General features: G+C 43.6%; 2 protein-coding genes across 2 annotated transcripts; both read left to right on the top strand.

Moving 5' to 3' along the window:
• The first annotated feature begins 2,579 nt into the window (after positions 1-2,579).
• LOC133897748 (proteasome subunit beta type-1-like) lies at positions 2,580-5,493 on the top strand. Its single transcript, XM_062338566.1, has 7 exons — positions 2,580-2,729; positions 2,827-2,934; positions 4,255-4,336; positions 4,492-4,621; positions 4,715-4,857; positions 5,028-5,114; positions 5,213-5,493. Exons 1-7 carry the CDS (start codon positions 2,689-2,691, stop codon positions 5,285-5,287), a joined length of 666 nt encoding a protein of 221 aa, XP_062194550.1. The 5' UTR covers positions 2,580-2,688; the 3' UTR covers positions 5,288-5,493.
• Positions 5,494-11,760: 6,267 nt separating this feature from the next.
• Positions 11,761-17,241, top strand: LOC133897248 (uridine/cytidine kinase UKL1, chloroplastic-like). The gene is made up of 14 exons (XM_062337897.1): positions 11,761-12,143; positions 12,267-12,358; positions 12,742-12,811; positions 12,928-13,046; positions 13,678-13,774; positions 13,894-13,973; positions 14,086-14,280; positions 14,373-14,456; positions 14,557-14,617; positions 15,375-15,435; positions 15,974-16,067; positions 16,156-16,228; positions 16,701-16,783; positions 16,868-17,241. The coding sequence occupies exons 1-14, from the start codon at positions 11,897-11,899 to the stop codon at positions 17,012-17,014; spliced, it is 1,503 nt and encodes a 500-aa protein (XP_062193881.1). The 5' UTR covers positions 11,761-11,896; the 3' UTR covers positions 17,015-17,241.
• The last annotated feature ends 2,641 nt before the right edge of the window (positions 17,242-19,882 follow it).

Below are 19,882 nucleotides of genomic sequence, written 5' to 3'. Positions count from 1 at the left end.
TGGCCGAGAATTTTGGCATGACTGGCTTGGGACCAATCCGAACATCACGACTTTGTCTAAGGTTTGGACATGCCTCTAGTTTGGTCATCACCAAATCTTGGCTTGGCACACCAAGGATCAGCAATACAAAGGGCATGTTATTCATGGCCAGCAAAGTTGTGCTACGATCAATAGCATATACATATCTTATTTAGCACAGTTTATGCTTCTGCACAATCCACTTCATGAGAATTCTGTAAAAAATATATTCTATTTTTTCGGATTGTGTAGTTCATTCTTATAATCTGCTTACTGATAATCTATTACATAATCCTATCGTCTGACATAGTTTCGAATCATCTATAATCCATAAGCAAAATCTGTACCAAATAGGACCACGTAGTGTTTGAACGCTATACTATGATAAGTAAGCCCACCACGTTCCATTCTTTTCCTTGAGATAGGTGTGGGAAAACAGGAGCTTTTGGATTCGCGAAAGAGATCTTGTTTGAAATCGCGGTAAGTTTAGGCTGCAAAATCAACGTAAAATTAGCTTCTAGTGCCAACATCACACGCATAACCTTAATTTCCAAGGCACGGACAGATAATCCTAATTCCAAACTCAATGTATTGGAACTGAACTTACGTTGTCCTTGCCACCAGAAAACAACCCAAAAGCGTAGTCGGATCGCTGGTTGATCACCAGAAAGCTCATGTTGCCGCTGCCGGAGCTCATGAAACTCGGCGAGATATTGGCAAATATGTACTGAACACAGACACACGAAATCAACCAAGGCCAGTGAGACCTACACATGACTGAACTCCATCAGGATATGTAAGGTCTTACTTAGCCTTTTACTACTGATCTCAGTGGCGGATCTTCCCGGGGCGTACGGGACCCCTACTGTGCTGGTGCACCCGAGAGCCCCCGAGATAGCGAAGTTAATGGGTATCTGATCCTCGATTTTCCGTGAAGAATTTCTCTATTAGTGGATGGGGAGATTTCGTCTCCTGTGAACTTATATGGGAACGAGAATAGGAAGATGCTTTTCGTCCCTGCTCCTCGCTATATCCCCGATATCACATATATACATATTTTTTTAAGTATATAAATATACAAATATTACATTACGTAGAGTAAATAATAAATTATTCTTATTCTTTTTTTCTAACCTATGATATTTAATCAATCTTGTATTAATTATCCTCATATACATCAATAAATTACTTATTTATGCAACATATATATTGTTAATATATAAAAATAATCAAATATCATTCAATTTTATATTCTTATTAGGGATCCGATCCCCGCAAATTCCCCGCGGGGATGAGGATGGGAGAAATTTTCCCCCCGATAGCTAAATGGGGATGAGGATGGGGAAGCATTCCCCAACGGAGATTGACCCCGTTGCCATCCCTACCCGAGACCACCCTTGAAAATTTAGCATTTCATTGAAGAGCTGGGCGGCGCAGGCGGACGAACGGATGGGTTGGCCAACCTCTTTTGATTGATCTTAGGGCACGTTTGGATCTCCTGTTGGCGCTCGTCTAGCTTGGGTGAGCAAAAATACGCGTGTTTGGATTCCTCACCGGTTGTCTCATTGCCTGCGAAAACAAGCTTTTCCTTCGCTCGCTCGGGGAAGCCGATTCGGCTCTCCTACGTCAGCAAGGCAGTCTAGCCTTGCTGGGCGAGGCAAGGCCAGTGACGCGGGCAAGGAAACCAAACCCTGGGCAACCCTGCAGGCCCCTCTTCCCCTGCTGCTGCAGCATTGGTGCTTGTGCTGCCTCCAACGCTCAAACTGCGCGCACCATAGGACATGCATGCACACGGATCGGATTGCAGGAACAAGTCATGATAGCAGCAATTATGTAGCTGCAAACTCATCTTGACAACTAACTAATTATGATCGGTCTTGAGATGGCGTCGAGCGTGCGTACCCGAAATCGGCAGGGGAGAAGAGCGCGACCCAGTGGCCCGAGGACGGCGCCGGCGCGGTGAAGTTGACGGTCACCCAGGCGGAGTCCTCCCCCTGCCGGACGATGAGGTATCATGCGTCAGCGCACGTGGCACGTATACCAGTAACAGTCACACGTATGGCGAGCAGGTCGGGCGAGGCGTGGATGACGGCGGCGGAGTCCATCGTGACCCGCGCGGCCTGCATCTTCAGCGTCGACGGCGGCTGGATGTTGTCCGGCGTCGAGTCCTCCACCGTGATGGCCGCCGCGGTGGCCATCAGCACGGCCACTGCCACCGCGAGCAGCAACGGTAGCGGGCTTTCCCCATCGTGTGGGCGCCGACGTGTGGGCCAACCGTGGGGTCAAGTAGTCAGTCTCCTGATACCTTTTCTCTCTCTGATCCACGTGTCAAGTGCAGAGACACACTCAGAGCATGAGAAGTATCTCTGCACCTGACACGTAGATGCCACATCATTTCTCGTCTGTTCAGCCAAAGAGAAACACCTATTTTTTATTTTTTGAAACAGGCACATATTTCTGTTGATTTTGAAAATAAAAAATAAAAAATTCTCTGGACTGGACCCGTGCGTACGAAGAAATCTAATCCATCTCTGACTCGGCCCAAGCCCAAGGCCCGCAAAGCCTCGCATCGAACATAACGCAAGGAGGCGTCTACTGCTCCGCTACGCAATTCCGGCGACTCCACACCACCACCCCAACCCGAGCAGCCAGCCCACTCCGACCACCGCGATGTCGAGGCGCGGCGACTGGGTCTACGAGAACAACGGCGGGTAGGTGCCCTCTCTCCTCCTCCCCCGCCCCTCGCTCACTCGCCCGCCCGCCGTCCGTCTTCTCCGCTCTCTAACGACGGTCTGTTTTGTTCCGAAGGACCTGCGTGGCCATCGCCGGCGCCGACTACTGCGTCGTCGCCGCAGACACCCGCCTCTCCGTCGGATACAGCATCCTCACGCGCGACCACTCCAAGATCTGCGATCTGTGAGTCCCCTAACCGATTCGCGCGCATCGATCTACCCGCCTGAGCTTAGGGTTTGTCGGTTGGGAGACTCGCGCGGGCCTTTTTGATGCAGTGCGTGGTCGGGTTGTTGGGTGGGAAGGTGTGATTCTTAGCACGGTTTGGTGCAGCCGTTGGTTGATTTAGCTAGGGTTTGTTATTTGGAGGATTGGGGTTGAATTGGGGAAAAGACCGTACTTTATGTATTCTTTTATTTTGCGGCAATTACTGGTTAACTCGGTATGGTTTCTGTAAATGCTACTGTTTGATGATGTCGCTATTGTTCTGCGATCTGCAGCCCATCAATTTCCTGACCTCAAACAAGGCTGAGCAGATTGGGTCATTTGCATAATTTCTAGAGTAAGCTTACCTTATGTTCCTGTGTTTACTCCTGCATTAGGATACGTGATAGGTTGTCTTAGAACAGTAATGTTAAACACTGCTTACTGCATCACAAGGGAAACATACCTTGCTGAAACAAACTGTTGGTTCCAGCAATTCATTAAAATGCCGTCGTAGGCCAGGAGATGTAAGCATAGCATTTAGGTTTACTCCTATATTGGTCCGCTTGCTCTCTTGAATCTTTTTTTAAAGATTTACAGTGAGCTTTGACTTATTCGCCTTTTAAACCACTAAATATTTATTATCTTATATGGTTGTCTCAGTTGACTTCCTGTTAACATATTCTTTCACCATGCAAGGTGATTTAGGTCTAGTTGCGTTTTGTCCTGTTTGTTAAAAACGTTTTGGCAGGCATTGGTGCATAGTTGTGTTTTTGTTTGATATACCACACTAATGTGCCAATGTTGGTGGTCTACTTACTGGTTTCTCTTGAGCATTTTTTGTATTGCTACTAATGTATGCTAGGTTACTGGTTTCTTGTAACTCATAAGATGGTTGGAGCTTTTCTTATGTGTGCTCAATTCTACCGTGAATTTGTTCCAGTACAACTTTAATGGTGAGAAATAACTTTGTAATGGCTAATGGTTGATTTTTTTGCTCTATACTTATTGAATATGAGAGGTTGTTCTACAAAGTTATTTTGTTGTTTGCTTGAATTCCCATACACAGTTTTTAAAAAAATTAAGGAAGTATAATCAGTGACACACGAATTAATTCATTCTGTTTTGTTTGCCAGTCAAGTTATTGTCATTATTGCATTGAGGTTCCTGTTCCTTATTGTTATTTAATCATGCTCTTTGACAAAGATGGTTAGGAGCTGACATTTTTTATGCTATTTTTATTTCAGCATGCTGCTCATTCTTAGTGTCCAAACTTAAAACATTCTCTCTTCATGTGTATAGGGCTGACAAATGTGTATTAGCATCCTCCGGCTTCCAAGGTGATATTAAGGCTCTGCACAAGAACCTAGCTGCCAGAGAATTGGTAAACTTCACAACTCATAACTCTTATCAACATTTAAATGTTTCTTGTATGCGTATTCTATCCTTCTATTTGCCGACGTCAAGCGGTTATTTGATATCAAGCACTATAAACTGCACCAGAACTAATATGTTAAGTTGTCTTTATTTTGTTTATAGCTATACCAGCACCAGCACAATAAAAGGATGAGCTGCCCCGCCATGGCACAGCTCCTCTCCAATACCCTGTACTACAAGCGATTCTTCCCATATTATGCCTTCAATGTGCTTGGTGGGCTTGACAGTGAAGGTGAGATATGTTTTTGCTTTCTTAATTTCGTTTCTTGTTTACTGTTTTAGTGTTGTTCGAACACTCCAATAAGCATGACCTGCACTTGCACAGGGAAAGGATGCGTTTTCACTTATGATGCAGTTGGTTCCTATGAGAGGACCGGATACAGTGCGCAAGGAACAGGATCTACTTTGATCATTCCAGTCTTGGACAACCAACTAAAATCACCCAGTCCGCTATTACTCCCTGCAAGAGTAAGCCCTGCACAATTCTACATCCTTTGTGTGTTTCAGACATATGTTATTGATTTATTTTGTTCATTGAGCACCAATTTGACCAAATTTGCACTCACATGTATAAATGAATGGTGATCAGAAAATAACAATAGCTCCAGAGAGCCTAAGAATCTTCTCAATATGTGCAGGATGCTGTCACACCTTTGTCGGAGTCTGAGGCTGTCGATCTAGTTAAGGATGTGTTTGCATCTGCAACTGAGAGAGACATTTACACTGTACGTTGCACCCTCCCATTACCAAAATGTATTCATTGGTTGTTTCTTATTGTTATATCTGCTACTGTGCTGGTCTGACAAACATGCAAATGTTGCAGGGCGATAAGTTGGAGATCGTGGTCATTAACAAAGCTGGAACTAAACGTGAGTACATCGAACTGAGGAAGGACTAAGTCGACGCTTCGGTTGTGCTGCAGCTGCCATTTGCTTCGAACGTGTTCCCTAGACTGGGGATTTATGCCTAAAGCTGTTACTTCATAGAAACATTCGTGTCTGCTTCCTTCTGTGCTGTACCAGGATTCAGTGAACTTGGTTTTGTTAAAACAAATTGCTTTGATACTGAAGAGAGAGGTTTTGGCGTAAAGGCTGCATTGTTTGAGATGAACCGCTTGATCTGAAATGTCAAGCTTCTTTATAGCTCTTCTACTCATTACATTTTTTAAAAAAATATCCCTAACTAGCCCTGTAATATCAACAGGCAAGAACGTATCGGAGTTAACTGAACACTTTTCACGAGGTTGGACGTCGGCTATACATATAGTTTAAGCGCTGTTCAGAATGCGAGAATTTTCCCATCTGTTGCGAGAATTGATTTGATTTACACGAACGGTATAGATTCTGTAGTTTTCCAGTAGCTCGGTAAGAACATGGGCAACAGCTTCTCTTCCAAGACAAAAATCTCGTCATAAAGGGATTTTGTTCTCTTTAGCGCTCTAATAGTTTTCCTTCACGGTTCTCGTCACGAAAAAATTCTAAAGATTATTCCTTTTAGAATGGTATTATCTCTACTTTTCCTTCGAAGGAAAACTGTTGGAGATTAGAGAAAATAAAGAACGGGAAAGGGAATCAAGAAGGAAATGAAATGAAGAGAATATAGTTGGAGATGGTCTAACTGGGTAGCACTGTTTTACTGTTACTCTAGCCCACGCTGAGACATGACAGGCGTTCAATATGCCGCCTAGTGTAAGTGTTTGTTTGTTTACTGCTTTAGTTTCTAATTTTTGTGTGTCAAAAGTCTAAATAAATGGAGAATGGGGTTGTTGAAAAGTAGTTTTTAGAGGGGATAGAAACTTATTTATGGAGAAAATGAACTAGAAATTAAAAGTAGCTTATCTGAGAAGTTATATGCTGAGAAATTAAAATTTAATGTAAAAGCTAAGAACTAAAATTTAAAAGCAGCTTTAAAAAAAAAACAAAAGTAACAAATAAATAGACATTTAATCCAGCCACCTCGCTAGCGTGTCTGCCGCTAGTTCTCCTCCGGCCACTTAGTTAGTCTTAGGGTCCGTTTGTATACTTGCGAGCTTGTCTCGCCTCATTTGATAAGGCTAACTTTAAAAAAATAATAATAATAGGACTTATTTTCACAGCTTTATTGAAAGCACGGTAGCACGAGACCGAGGACTCAAACCCGCAACCGGTTTAGTCCTTTCTTGAAACTTTGCCACCGAATTGTAAGGCCATCTCCAACAATTACCTTAAAACTTCATACTCTATAACACTATTATAGTATCCACGATCACTATTACAACACTACCTTTTTCAACCATCTCCAACAGATACTCTATAAATTAACTCTATCTTCTCTCCTCTATTATATTATTTTCCTTTAACCGTTCACTCTCCAGCTCTCTTCCATCCGCAGCCCCCTCACTCCTCCATTCGCAGCCCCCTCCCTCCTCCATCCGCGCCGGCAGCACACGCTATCCAAGCCCAACGGCCACGCCGCGTGGTTGGCTGGCTTTGGAAGGCCCGGGGTCGGCCAGGTCCTGCCTCGTTGCGCCGCCTGCGGCGGTGCGCCTGCTCCTGGCAGCGCCTCCTTGGCCTTCGCGGTTCCGGGAGCGGCTGCCTTGCGTGTTGCGAGGAAGGGGAGAGGGATGAGTCGGGTCTGATCAACGGTAGCAGGTGCTCGGTGGAGGAGGAGGAGAGGAGGGTCGGCATACTCAGTGGTGGAGGAGGAGAGGAAGGTCGGCGTGCTTGGCGTCGTGCCCGGTGGACTCTGATCTCTCCATCGTGTTCGACATCATCGCGGAAAGAGGCGTACAGTGTTGTTGCTCTTCCGTTTCGTCCAAAAAATGCCGCCCCCTCTCCTCCCTTTACCGTCACCGCATTGCTGTAGCACTGGATTCCGACTCTGTTGGAGGTGAATACAGATGCTACAGTAACCGTAAATCACTGTAGCGCTGGATTTTGCCAGTTTGCCGATTCGTTGGAGTTAGCCTAGGTCTGTTCGCTAGCTAGGCTAACCTTGCTAGTGTCGGAGAGCAGTTTTTGCTAAATCGGACTGGCAAGGCGAGCGCCGATGAAGTTTGCTGGAGATCCAAATGCACGTCAGCACGTGAGCTTGCCCAACCAGGTAGGTAAGGATTAGCAAGGTTCCAAACATATCCTTAGTCTTAATCCCTCCTGACAAGATTTGGCTCTAATTCAAGTTTGATAAGCAACCAGGTATTCCTTTCGAGAATATGTCAGTTCGTGATTTTGGATATTCACAAGTTTCTTAAATAAAGGGAAAATTACAAATACCCCTTATAAGTCACCTCAAGCTGCAAATAACTCCCTACAAATTTAATTGTTGCATTTACCATACACAAGTCATCATCCGCGTCATGTGGCGGCATTCGCTCAAGCGGGACGATCTTGGTGTTGCACGCCGGACCAGATCAAGCACGGCATGCGTCGACGGCGAAGCAACTACGAGTAGGGCCGTTCCGTTCAAGAACCGTGGCAGCGGGCGCACGATAGTGGCGGCGATGTTGGGGCGGCAAGGCGGCCGACGAGGACCGGCGCGGCACGTGCTGAGGCTGCGATGCAGGTTCCTCCGTTGCCGGCAGCCCGCGCTACGAGGTGCGGCCGCGCGGAGTTGTCGATGAATGACCCAAGCCCGTCGTGGTTGCTGCAGCCAACAGACCAAACTTCTAAGGACGTGCCGTGCCGTAGTCGTCGAAGCAGAGGGCCAGCTCAGGACCGATGATTCAAGCAGGGCTTTTGATGCGCCGCCGTGCAGGGTCGCCGTCATCGTCCGCACTTAGAACGTCCTCGCTGCTGCTCTGCTCGTGATGCAAAAGTCGTAAACGGGCCACGACGGCGGCCGACGTACGCCACCGCCGCCGCCGCCGGCGCTGGTGGAAGTAGAGACGTGGAGATTTCGCAGCGTTTAGGCGGCAAAGGTAGCGGCGGATCTAAGGTTCTGTAGATTCTGAATTGTGTATTGTATATTCTGTAAATAAACGGTTAGATTCTGAAAGTGTATTCTGTAAATATATATTTGGATTATGGTATAGTTCATAATACACTTAATACGAGCTTATACAGTCCAAAATCTAACAGGAAATAAACATGACTAAAATAAAATAATAGGATATCCCATTTATTAGATTAAAGATCCGAGTATCTCACTTATTAAATCAGTAAATATTATATAGATATGATGTATATAATTAATCACTAGAAAATGACTGTCATCTTAAACTGATCCACCCTGGACATGGGATGGTCGGCAGATGGAACAACGACCAGGTTAGGTAGGGGTGGACGGTAAATCAAATATCGACCTGGGTCTTTGTTGACCGTTCGATTGTAGCCCTGCGGTCCAGACTGATGCTAGGAGAAGTGTAACTTGAGGGAATCTATTGAAAAAACCCATTGATCTGCTTTTCTTTTGCAAACACACCCTCGTTGAACACACACCGGGGCGAACGGCGGCTGCCGAGGGCTGGCACGGGGAGGAAGAGGAGTTAGGGAGAACGTCCATGCAGGGAGCGGATCAGAACATGACGCGGCCGGCTGGATTTGACGACGAAGTGGTCAGACAGCACCTCGTTGCCGGCATGGAGGCGTCGTGACCCTCATCTCCGGGCAGCAAGCAGTGGACAAGGTTCTCGGCTCGGCCACCCACCGGCTCCGCGGCGGCCGCATAGGAGGCGATGTCGAGGATGGAATCTTTCGACCACCGCGATGGAGACCAGCCAGCGCGCGGAGGAGGCCGTCGCCGTAGCCCACGCCGAGCCGTGACTAACACGGTCACGGATCAGTCACCTCCCTGACAGAACGGCGGCGGGCTCGCGGAGTACGCGGTGGCGCCAGCGTCGCTTACGGTGTCATGGCAGCCAGAGGTGTCTGCGGCTGAAGGCGCTTGTCTGCCGACGGCCGCAGCCACGGCGCTTCAGCAGCTTCGACGTCTCCGGCGCCAACAATGCCCCCAAGAACGTGCTGGTCAGTTCATGGTACGACCTCCTTCCCCTTCCGTCCAATCTCGTCCCGTTACCGCTCTCGTCCCTCGCGGGAGAAGCAGCGCTAGTACGATTACAATACTGGTCTCTGATCGGAGCAATAGTTTTCTTGGTGGGTATGTAGGGTTGAGCTGTACGCTATGGTCGTATTTCTGAGTACAATCGTGTGCTGTGGAGAGGGCAGGATTGAGCTATTTCTGTCCGAAGTCAGTTCTATGCACTACTATGGCAAGCATAATGCACCGATTCTGTAGGATCGGTTCAGAATTGGCCGTTTGTTGCGTTAAATCCTACCACCTCTACTGACAGGCGTTATTTCCCTTTTCTTTTGTACATGGTTTGTATGAGTTGTAATGATAAAATAAATTCAAAATTGAAAGGGTATCTTATGCTGTTTTCTGTTTTTCTTTTCATATTTCTTGCAGGATGGGTGAGTCGTTCTTTACCTCCACTGTGGATATGATGCATCTGTTGTGGTTTGCTACTGAAGTGTCTGATGGTGATAAAGGCCTACTTTATTCTCAAATATCTTTTCCTCTTTGAAGCTGCTAGCGTGATAGCAAGGTCATTTACCCGGCCTGGTTTAAAATTATAGGAGCTCCCTTAGAATGTACACATGCCTGAATCCTACCCAAATTGTCACTGTCCTTAACACCATGCAGATCCTTCTTGTTCAATTTTTCCATACTCCTTGATTACTCTAGACACCTTGCTTATGAGAACATTCTATACATACATGCAGAATTTTGGAAAATCTTACAGTAGAACTTCCCTAGAATTAAATGGAGACCTGCAAGTCCGAAAGGACATAAAAACAATAACCCTGAATGTTATGTGGACGAACCTGAAAAGGAAAGAACAGATATTTAATTTTTATTTTGGCATACCTTTTGGAACGTAGTCCTATCACTTATAAAAGCGTGAGGAGATTTGCAAGTTGCAAATGATGAAAAAGAGAGTATTAGTAAGTATCAAGTGGCCAACTGCCTATCACTATGTTGTCAACTCAATTTTCTTGGATTGGGATCAACAATCCAACATTCCCTGAGCATAAAATAGAGAAAATAGGCACCTTTTTCAAGATGGTGGAAAATGCTTGCTGACATAGTCTGCTCTATTAATGGGACTTAACCAGAGCAATTTATTACAAACAAGTGTCACCTTTTCACTATGCCACAGTAGCTGTCTTTCTTCACCAGGAATTGTTTTTTTTAATAAAAATAAATCTCAAGATCACGTCAATATTAAGTTATGTCGATGTCTGTAAAAAAGGCACGCAAGACATTGTAGATGACAATGCTCCAGAATCATGCAAAAGGCATGTTGGTTAGAGAGGTGGTTGTACACCTTATGCAGCGCATATCAAACTCAGATTTATTCTTCACGTGTCTCATCAAAATATAATTTTCTTTTATTAATAGATGATATATTCGTCGACATCGAGATATATATATGATGATTTTGTCAATCTTTAAGATTTATATATCCAGGCTTCAATAGGTGTTGTATGAGTATAAAATATGGTAGTGTGAATGTTGCTGAGTTTTGTAAAAAATGTTAATGCTCGTCCTGATCCAGTCTACAACTAGTCAAGGGTGTGTTTAGTTGCAAAAGAAAGGTTGTATCGTATAGCGTGACTGAGTGGAAGGAGGCTAGGGATTCATATAACTCTTGAGAAGAGTACTTGATTGTCTGTATGAGCGGATGCAATGGTGAATGTAGTGAATCTATAAAGTTGTTTGGTTATCTATATGAATAGATGTAATGATCTTGTGACCTGCGACTGATGAGTGGGTCATACTGACATTATAGCTCATGCAATTTATATCCGTCCAACCTGGATAATAATGATATTCGATTTGGACGTATCATATAGCCAGAATAACTTATACATACTGTATCGGTCGTACAGTCAACCAAACAAATTTATGTACAAAATTACATGAGTATAAATAAATATCTCGTATTTACCAATTCAAATGCAGCAAAACAAATAGATCCTAAATGAACTGTAAAGGGAGCGGCACCTGCTGCTACAGACAGAAACCAACCAAAACATTTCTTGACCCTGCACGCCTCATGTTCCCCGCAGAAAAATCCTTTTTCATGCGTGCGCCTTGCTTTGCTCACCTGCCTTCCTAACAAGCCCACTTTCTATTTTTGGATTTTTCTAAAAACTTATTCAAATAACTTTTTCAACCAAGCTTTTCCTCAAAATTGTTCTCATTAACTTTTTTGAAACACTTATTCCAAAAACTTATTCAGAAAATTTATCTTGATATTTTTTTTAAAGTTATGGATAAAAAAACTTTCTAAAAATAGGAAGTTACGAGTTCCCGTGTGTCACGCGTGCGCCAAAATAGCACATTCCTGTTCCCCGTCCACTGAAAAAAAAGGTACACTCCCCCCTCCTAGCCTCCCTGCGCCGCGGCCCCGCCTGTCACACCCTTCGGCCGCACCCAAGCCCCACCGGCTACCGCTCCACCAGAAGTCCAGAAGAGAGCCCCCAAATCCCGCGAATCTCGAATCCCGATCGGCCGGCGGCGCGCGATGCCGGAGAAGGCAGTGGACGACGTCATGGAGGCGGCGGTGGGGGCCCACTTCAGCGGCCTCCGCCTCGAGGCGCTCCGCCTCTCCTCCCCGTCCGCCCCGTCCTCCCCTTCCTCCGCCAGAGCCTCTTCCGCCGCGGGGCCCGCGGTCCACTCCAACGGCGCCGTCTACGCCAACGGCACCGCCGCCGCAGCCGCGGTGGCGGAGCTCGCATCCCCCTCCGCTGTCCAGCAGCCCTTCGTCATCGGTAGGTCATTCCAGCCCCCCCACCCCATCCCTCCCCCCCGCGAGCACGGCGCGAGTGTCCGGCTGGCCAACCGCTCCTCATTGTGGTGGTCCTGTTTGAGAATTTCTGCTTGACTTTCTCAAGGGGTTTCGGGAGGGACGGCGTCGGGGAAGACGACGGTGTGCGACATGATCATCCAGCAGCTGCACGACCACCGCGTCGTGCTCGTCAACCAGGTGTGTGTGGTCACTGTCGGCGCCTCCTGCGGTCGGAGTGTTTTGGGTTGAGAGCTTCACCTGCGGCTGCATCCTGTTGTTAATTTTTGCTCTGTAGTTTACTGGTTTTGTGGAGCGTGTCCAAGTTATGCAGTTCATCGAATTTGAAGGTCGGGGATGCTAGCCTAGTCATTACTTAGCTAAGGATAGTTACAGATTGCCGCGAATCTGTATACGAATGCCAGCAAGTTTGGTGCACAGTCTTTCTTGCATGTTAGCTAGCTTATGAAGTCACATTGGTCAGAATCAGCAAATATGGATTAGGTTTGACGATTCCTTCAAATCAATCTAATGGTGACTTTTGAAGAACTAGTGTAATTCATTTTGGGCTTGTAATTTTGCAGGACTCATTCTACCGAGGCCTAACTGCTGAAGAATCCGCACACGCCCAAGACTATAATTTTGATCACCCTGGTACTTGATTTGCCATTTAGATGGAAATGGAAGTATGCTACACATGTCAGTGATCAGAGCTTGAATAGACTATTCTTTTGTTGAAATGTGAGACGAAATGCTTTCTTTGCTTGCAGATGCATTTGATACAGAACAACTTCTGGAATGCATGGGGCAGCTGAAACGTGCACAGCCTGTCAATGTTCCTATATATGATTTCAAGAAACACCGACGGTGTTCTGAGAGCTTTAGGAAGGTAGTAATCACTTGTCAACTTGTTGGCATGAAAAAAGTTTCTCTTTGTGACTTACAGTTCAGATCATTGGTCTTTTGAATAATTCTGGGGAAGAAGTTTTCTTTCTTCTGTTATCTCTTGTGATGAGATGACAGTTTGCGTTTGGCATGGTATAAACTAGGCACCAACCAAATTCGTCTGTATGTTTAGCTAGAACATTTGCAACTGTATTTTGATCCTTCATATATGCTTCAGAGGTACAATCTGCAGTAAGGCCATGAAGTGGAAGTTTATTTTTTTCTATTGGCACTTTCAGGTTTGTAATTCCCTGGTATAGACATTGGCGCTTCAGATGGCATTGCTTCTGAAGTATGCACTCAAATATTCTTAACTATGAACTAAACGGGGTAAAATTAGCTAGCATATATTGAACTCTTGGACAATCATGCTATATGTTTCTTGAAATTTATCTTATTTATACTTGTTTTATGTTAATGTTCTTTCTATTGGTTTAGTTTATATCAGTACCAATATGCCTCAACAAATATTAGATTGTTCTTTGGAGTACTGGAAAGTTGGAAAACTCGTGTAAGCTGATAAACTCTGCAACCCTTTTCCTAACTAAGTGGCTGCTCTAAATTGATTTTGCTAGGTTAATGCATCAGATGTCATCATTTTGGAGGGTATCTTAGTCTTTCATGATCAGAGAGTTCGCAATCTGATGGACATGAAAATTTTTGTGGACACAGGTTTCTCGTCATTCTCACTGTTAGATTAGGGTTGGTTATAGCAATTATGAATCGCTTCTTCATGTTATTAGCTGAAATTTTGTTCACTTCTTTTCGGGGGTCCATGATGCACCAATCAGATGCTGATATTAGGCTTGCTCGACGAATAAGGCGTGATACAGTTGAAAGAGGTAGAGATATTAACTCGGTTCTTGACCAGGTAGTTCAACTGTTGTTTTTGTTTTCCCTTTTTGTCTTCATGCCCTCTTGATGTTTCCTTTTTCACATATATAAACGGCTGTTGTAGTATGAAATTCTGTTGGCATTTGTAGTATGGGAGGTTTGTGAAGCCAGCATTTGATGATTTTGTTCTGCCTTCAAAGAAGTATGCTGACGTGATCATACCACGAGGAGGTGATAACCATGTCGCAGTTGATCTGATTGTTCAACATATCCATACAAAGCTTGGTCAGCATGACCTGTGCAAAATCTATCCAAACGTTCATGTAGTTCAATCAACGTTTCAGGTAAAGCTTATCGTCTTTATTGATCTTTAACCTCTACACTGTTTTTTGCTGGATTTCAGAGTTCTTTTTGCCTTTGATAATGAATTTGACAGATCCGAGGAATGCATACTCTGATTCGTGATAGGGACATCACTACACCTGACTTCGTCTTTTATTCAGAACGGCTGATTCGTTTGGTACTACTATTTTCTCATAGCGTTTATTCCCTACTTTAACTTCATGACCTAGTCCATCACTTTAACTGATTTGCTATTTGTTTGAAAATTGCCATGTTAGGTAGTTGAGCATGGTCTGGGGTATTTGCCATTTACAGAAAAGCAGGTTATTACTCCAACAGGTATTTTGCAAATGTCACCAGATTTCTTGTTTCTGCTTAGTTGTTCGCCTTTTGATTTACCTTTTCCATCTTATTCCATCTGGACTGACTGACTCTCAGGTTTAGTCTTTCCAGTAATACCTGCTACAGCTGTGTAGAATAATTTAATACTTTGTGCCATCTTAGTAGCTAAAATAGTTTCTGCCATTGTTCTGAAAGACTATAAAGATAGACACTTGATTAGGACAGTAAAGGATTAATTATCCATCCTTGTCCATATGATAATTGATTGGTATATGTGTGACTGATGTGCCATATTGTTTTGGCTAAAGTGATAGCTCATCCCCCCTCCCCTTTACCTACATTTTTTTGGTTGAATCTATAGCATTGATGTCAGCCAGTGTTAGGCGTCAACTGAAGCTCAATATGATAGGGAGTTGCATTTATTTATTCTGGTGCTGCTGAGCCTCAGAATTAGCTAGCTAGCTTTCAGACTTTGAATGCTTAAAAAATAAGCATCCCTTTGAAACTGGCAATTTATGGTTCAGTGGTTGGCTAAAAAAACTGATTTAGAAAGATCTGATTTAATTTGTATAGGAAAACTCTCTTTTGGAAACCAAACTAAAAAGTATGACGATCGAATGATAGACGATCGATCCTTTTCATTCCATACAGCTGTCTTCTCTGCTAAAAATTCTGCTAGTTGTATCTGTACTTTGAGGAAAAAAATAAGTTCTTTTGCTGAACGTCATTTCACGCATTATTTGTTTGGGTCCAGGATCCGTTTATATGGGAGTCGACTTCTGCAAGAAGCTTTGTGGAGTGTCTATTGTACGAAGGTAAGCTTTGGAACAAAGTTACTTTGAAACCCAATACACAAGCATTTCCAGAAGTAATGCATTTTAAGGATGGACACACACTGAATTAACTATGGCGCATGCTAAGTAAGCATGCACAAGAGTATTTGTTATGAGTACAGTTTTGCATTATGTCTTGTCTTGTTCTATGTCCTCTCATGTAGACCTTTTGTGTTCTGTATTTGCCATGATCTTGCAACATAGTTTTGCAAACCAGAGTACATATGTATAACATTTCCTCATGTTTTATCTGGATACGCATACTCTTCTTTCTTGAGTGTTCATTCCTTATAGGTCTTTCATACTTTACCATCATGAATCATTGTAACCGCATGGTACTCAATACAGTCATGCTTTACTCCTTGCGTAGCAATCAAACTGTAAGGAAACATACATCATGACCTATTTTTCCTCTTAGATGTATTCATTTTTTGCAGACAATCTTGTGAATGTTTCTTGACATAATTAATAGTAGCATGGAATAAATTTTTAGCACTGTTTATATATCATTTAATTGCAGTGGTGAGAGTATGGAGAATGCATTGCGTGCTTGCTGTAAAGGTATAAAGATTGGGAAAATTCTAATACATCGTGTTGGAGACAACGGACAGCAGGTAAGCATTCGGATCTTGTGATTTCTTGAAAAAAATAAATGATTGGATTTGTCTCCTTAAATAACTATATTACATTTTCTGCATCCAGCTTATATATCACAAACTTCCCATGGATATTGCTGAACGGCATGTTCTACTGTTGGATCCAGTGCTTGGTACAGGTCAGTTTTACCTGTTATTCTGTCTGTTACATTCATTCGTTGGAACTAAGGTTAGTTGAATCAGTTTGTGATGGTAAAAGCATCCCCTTGAAACTATGCATGTGCAGCCACAAATCATTTGGACTATGAGATCCTGATACAATATCACTCAGGATAATTAGCCTCTCCTTTACTGATTTACAATTAAAATGAATTAACAAACTTGTTCATTGTCTCATCTGTAAGGAAATGCTCTGAATTTTGTAAACTCTGATGCAGTGATGAATTAACTGTTCATTGTTTATGCACTCAATAATGAAATTGGGTGCTACATTTTTGGGGGCATTGGAAGAAATGCTGTTCGCTATACCCAGTAGAAGTAATAGATGCTTCTTGTGCTTCGCAATTAGTTCACATCTATTGAGCCATGGGCATTTAGCACATGTATCTCACTTTGCTTGCGATTGATGTCTTTTACCTTATTATTTTGTAGGCAACTCAGCAAATCAAGCTATTGATCTTCTTATAAGAAAGGGTGTTCCTGAGGATCGAATCATTTTCCTCAATCTCATCTCGGTATATCACTTGGCATACTCAACGGTTCTGTTGCTCCTTTCTCTTTCTTTTAGTTACGTGATTTCTTCAACATTTTGTGAACAGGCTCCTGAAGGGATTCAATGTGTTTGCAAGCGATTTCCTTTGTTGAAGATTGTAACATCAGAGATTGATTCTGGGTTGAACGAGGAATTCAGGGTCATCCCAGGATTGGGGGAGTACGGCGATCGCTACTTTGGCACAGACAATTGATAGCTCGTACCGCCGTTGATGGCTGGGCAAAATCTCACTTAATCCCTGGAGAGGGGTGATACATTATCGGGAGTAACATTTAGTTGATCGTGCAACCTCGGGCATAAGTTGGACCGAGGGGGAATGTCAAAAGAATCTATGTGAACCTCGGGTACAATCTTAGCTTTGTACAGGCGCAGAAGCTTTGTGCAATACCTGATTGTTTAAATAAGCGTTTTTCGATTCAATATTCTTGTTGCTGTGCTCCTGGATGGAAAAGACAGATGGGATCAAAATGTACAAAGCGCCTGAAGCTCCGATGTTCTTCGTCGATTGTTGCAAACTGCCGTGCCTGGGTGCACTACTTTGGATTCAACGGGGACGAAAGAGGTATGGAACGTCATCCAACTCTGACGTGCCGGGAGAGTTGCTTCCTATATCCACCCCACCCATAATGCTTTTTAATGAAAACAAGACCAGAAAGTTTCTGCTATTGTTAAAGAGAAAAATGTGTCTGGAACTATAGAGCAAACAGAGGCGCACATGCAGTGAAATGCTCACAATCTTAGCAGGAGGGCAAAGCTGCAAAAGAGTACCACATGAGCGATTGATGTTTCAGAAAGGAACTGCTGCGTTGCAAACGTTGAGATGCGTGACAAGCTGGCGAGATTACGGACGCAAAACGTCCCAGCCGACACAAGGAGACACATCCGCTAGTTTGATTCAGCAGTCAGCACAGTCAGCCATGGCGTACTTTCGAGTCCAGTCTCCAGTGGTGTTCTCAAACTTTTCTCTGTCCGTCTGATACATACGAGCAATGCCAGGAACCAGAGGGTCATCTAGCTTTGGACCAGTAAGCAGGGAGTAGATGGACTCCAACACCTGAAAGAAAGCAGAACGCAGGCAGGTGTTTCTGGGATTTATTCAGCTCCACTGTGAAGGTCCAAACAAGAAAAACAATACACGATTTGGGGAAAGGAGCCAGGAACAAGGGTATATATATAGTGAGAAATTTTACATCCATATATAATATGTACATGAGCAGGCAGAGATGAACTAAGGGATACGCGCGCATATAGGATAGATATAGCTGACACGTGAGGCGTGCACAAGCCACAAACGCGAGTAGAAGGGCTGCATGCATGTGAAATGGTTGCGAGGTGCGCGAGTAGGGCTTTTCTTTTCCTAAACAACAATAAAGTAAAGGATGATGAATTGAGGATAGGATAGGATACATATATGCATATCTCCATCTAGCTGTAGCTGACACGTGAGATGGGTATGCATCTATATCTATCTATACTCTATAAAATATATGAATTGTGACAGATTCAAACTATCTCCACCGTACATTTTATATGATTAAATGGTCCATAATCAAAGTTATTCTTCCGTCTCCTCTCCCTCAATTGTTTGGAAACTTCAAATCAATTTGGAAACTTGCAATTAATAGGTGCTATCAATATTAAAAAATATTAATACATCATTATTTCTTTCCATCCATATTAATAACTAGAACTAAGCTATAGTCTTAATCAGACTCAAATTCTTACTTGAACTTCACTAATTACAGAACATAATTAGATTTCTTGATCTCCTCTCTCGAGGCAACAACTTTTAACCTCTCATATCTCCTATGGTCACATCTAACTCTGAGCCCACTTCTCCGTACTGCCGCATTGGAGGTTTGCTCGACCTTCTGCTCTTTCCTTTTCTTTATTTTTGTTATTTTTTTCCCTGTGTAAAGATAGATATATTTTTGTTATCTTAAGTTGAGAAGTTTTAAAGATGTATCCTTAACTTTTTATGTTTCAATTATTATTTTTTCGTAAATTTTTTTAGTTTTCATCATAATATTATTGGTTTCACGTGTGTAACATGTGTGTGGTTGCTAGTAATTGCAAAACGTGAGAAGCATAACAACATCATCATCTTGAAACTATGCATGCATGCGCGTCCACAAATCGTTCGGATACCATATGAGATTTTCTGATACCAAATATCACCCAGGGGTGACCAGTCTGTCCGGTCTTCGCCCATGCACAGTTAATTCAAAATTAAGAAACTTCATGTCATTTGTGTTGTTTCCCTTTGTGGCCGGTGTATGTCCGTCTGAGTGTAACTCCTTTTTTATAATATAATAAGTAGATCTTCTACTTGTTCGTTTAAAAAAATGAATTAAGAAACTTGTCTATCGGCTCAATTAGCTGTTAGGAAAATGCTATGATTTCTTTTTGTAAAATTTGACGTCCGTCTGACGTTCATGCTCTATGTGCTCAATGAATAATGTAAGTTTGGTGCTACATTTTTCTCTTGGTCAGTTCATGTGCTTCGGAATTTCATCCCTGAAGATTGTTACGTCAGAGATCGATTCTGCGTTGAACGAGGAATTCAGGGCCATCCCTTCCAGGACCGGGGAGGGGAGCTCAGAGAACGTGGTGTACATTTTTAGCCTTGTACAGATGCAGAAGCTTTGTTCAACGACCTAATGTTTTAAATAAGGTTTTCTGACTGCTTGTTCTTGTTGCTGTGCTCCTGGAGAGGAAACGCAGATGAGATCAAAATGTACAGAGCGCCCTAAACTTGTTCGCTCTCGATTGTTGCAAACTGCCGAGTCTGCGCCCACTACTTTGGATTCAGTCACCATTTTACGGGCGGAAGGAGCATTGGACGGCATCTTTTTTTCCCGAGGGAACTACGGTAGGCCTAGTCGGCCGACCTGAACAATTTCATTGCCAAATCGCGGATGCAAAGCGTTTGCATCATGAATTTAAGAAAACAAGGGGTATGGAGAGAGTACAGCACAACACGTCACGCTGGGCTAGCAGCACGATGGAGCCAGAGCAGGAGGTCGGATGATGCAAGCCTGCCGGACAACCTGCCGGAAGG

Source organism: Phragmites australis, chromosome 17 (genome assembly GCF_958298935.1).
Source record: "Phragmites australis chromosome 17, lpPhrAust1.1, whole genome shotgun sequence".
Lineage (NCBI taxonomy): Eukaryota > Viridiplantae > Streptophyta > Magnoliopsida > Poales > Poaceae > Phragmites > Phragmites australis.
This window is presented reverse-complemented; position numbering and strand designations above follow the sequence as displayed.

Excerpts from the sequence above, each read along its gene's own strand:
- LOC133897248 (XM_062337897.1), top strand. The coding sequence starts at position 11,897 with ATGCCGGAGAAGGCAGTGGACGACGTCATGGAGGCGGCGGTGGGGGCC. Across the intron at positions 13,775-13,893 it reads GAAAATTTTTGTGGACACAG|ATGCTGATATTAGGCTTGCT; the intron begins GTTTCTCGTCAT and ends TGCACCAATCAG. Across the intron at positions 15,436-15,973 it reads GGAGTGTCTATTGTACGAAG|TGGTGAGAGTATGGAGAATG; the intron begins GTAAGCTTTGGA and ends ATTTAATTGCAG.
- LOC133897748 (XM_062338566.1), top strand. The coding sequence starts at position 2,689 with ATGTCGAGGCGCGGCGACTGGGTCTACGAGAACAACGGCGG. Across the intron at positions 2,730-2,826 it reads GTCTACGAGAACAACGGCGG|GACCTGCGTGGCCATCGCCG; the intron begins GTAGGTGCCCTC and ends TTTGTTCCGAAG. Across the intron at positions 4,858-5,027 it reads CGCTATTACTCCCTGCAAGA|GATGCTGTCACACCTTTGTC; the intron begins GTAAGCCCTGCA and ends CAATATGTGCAG.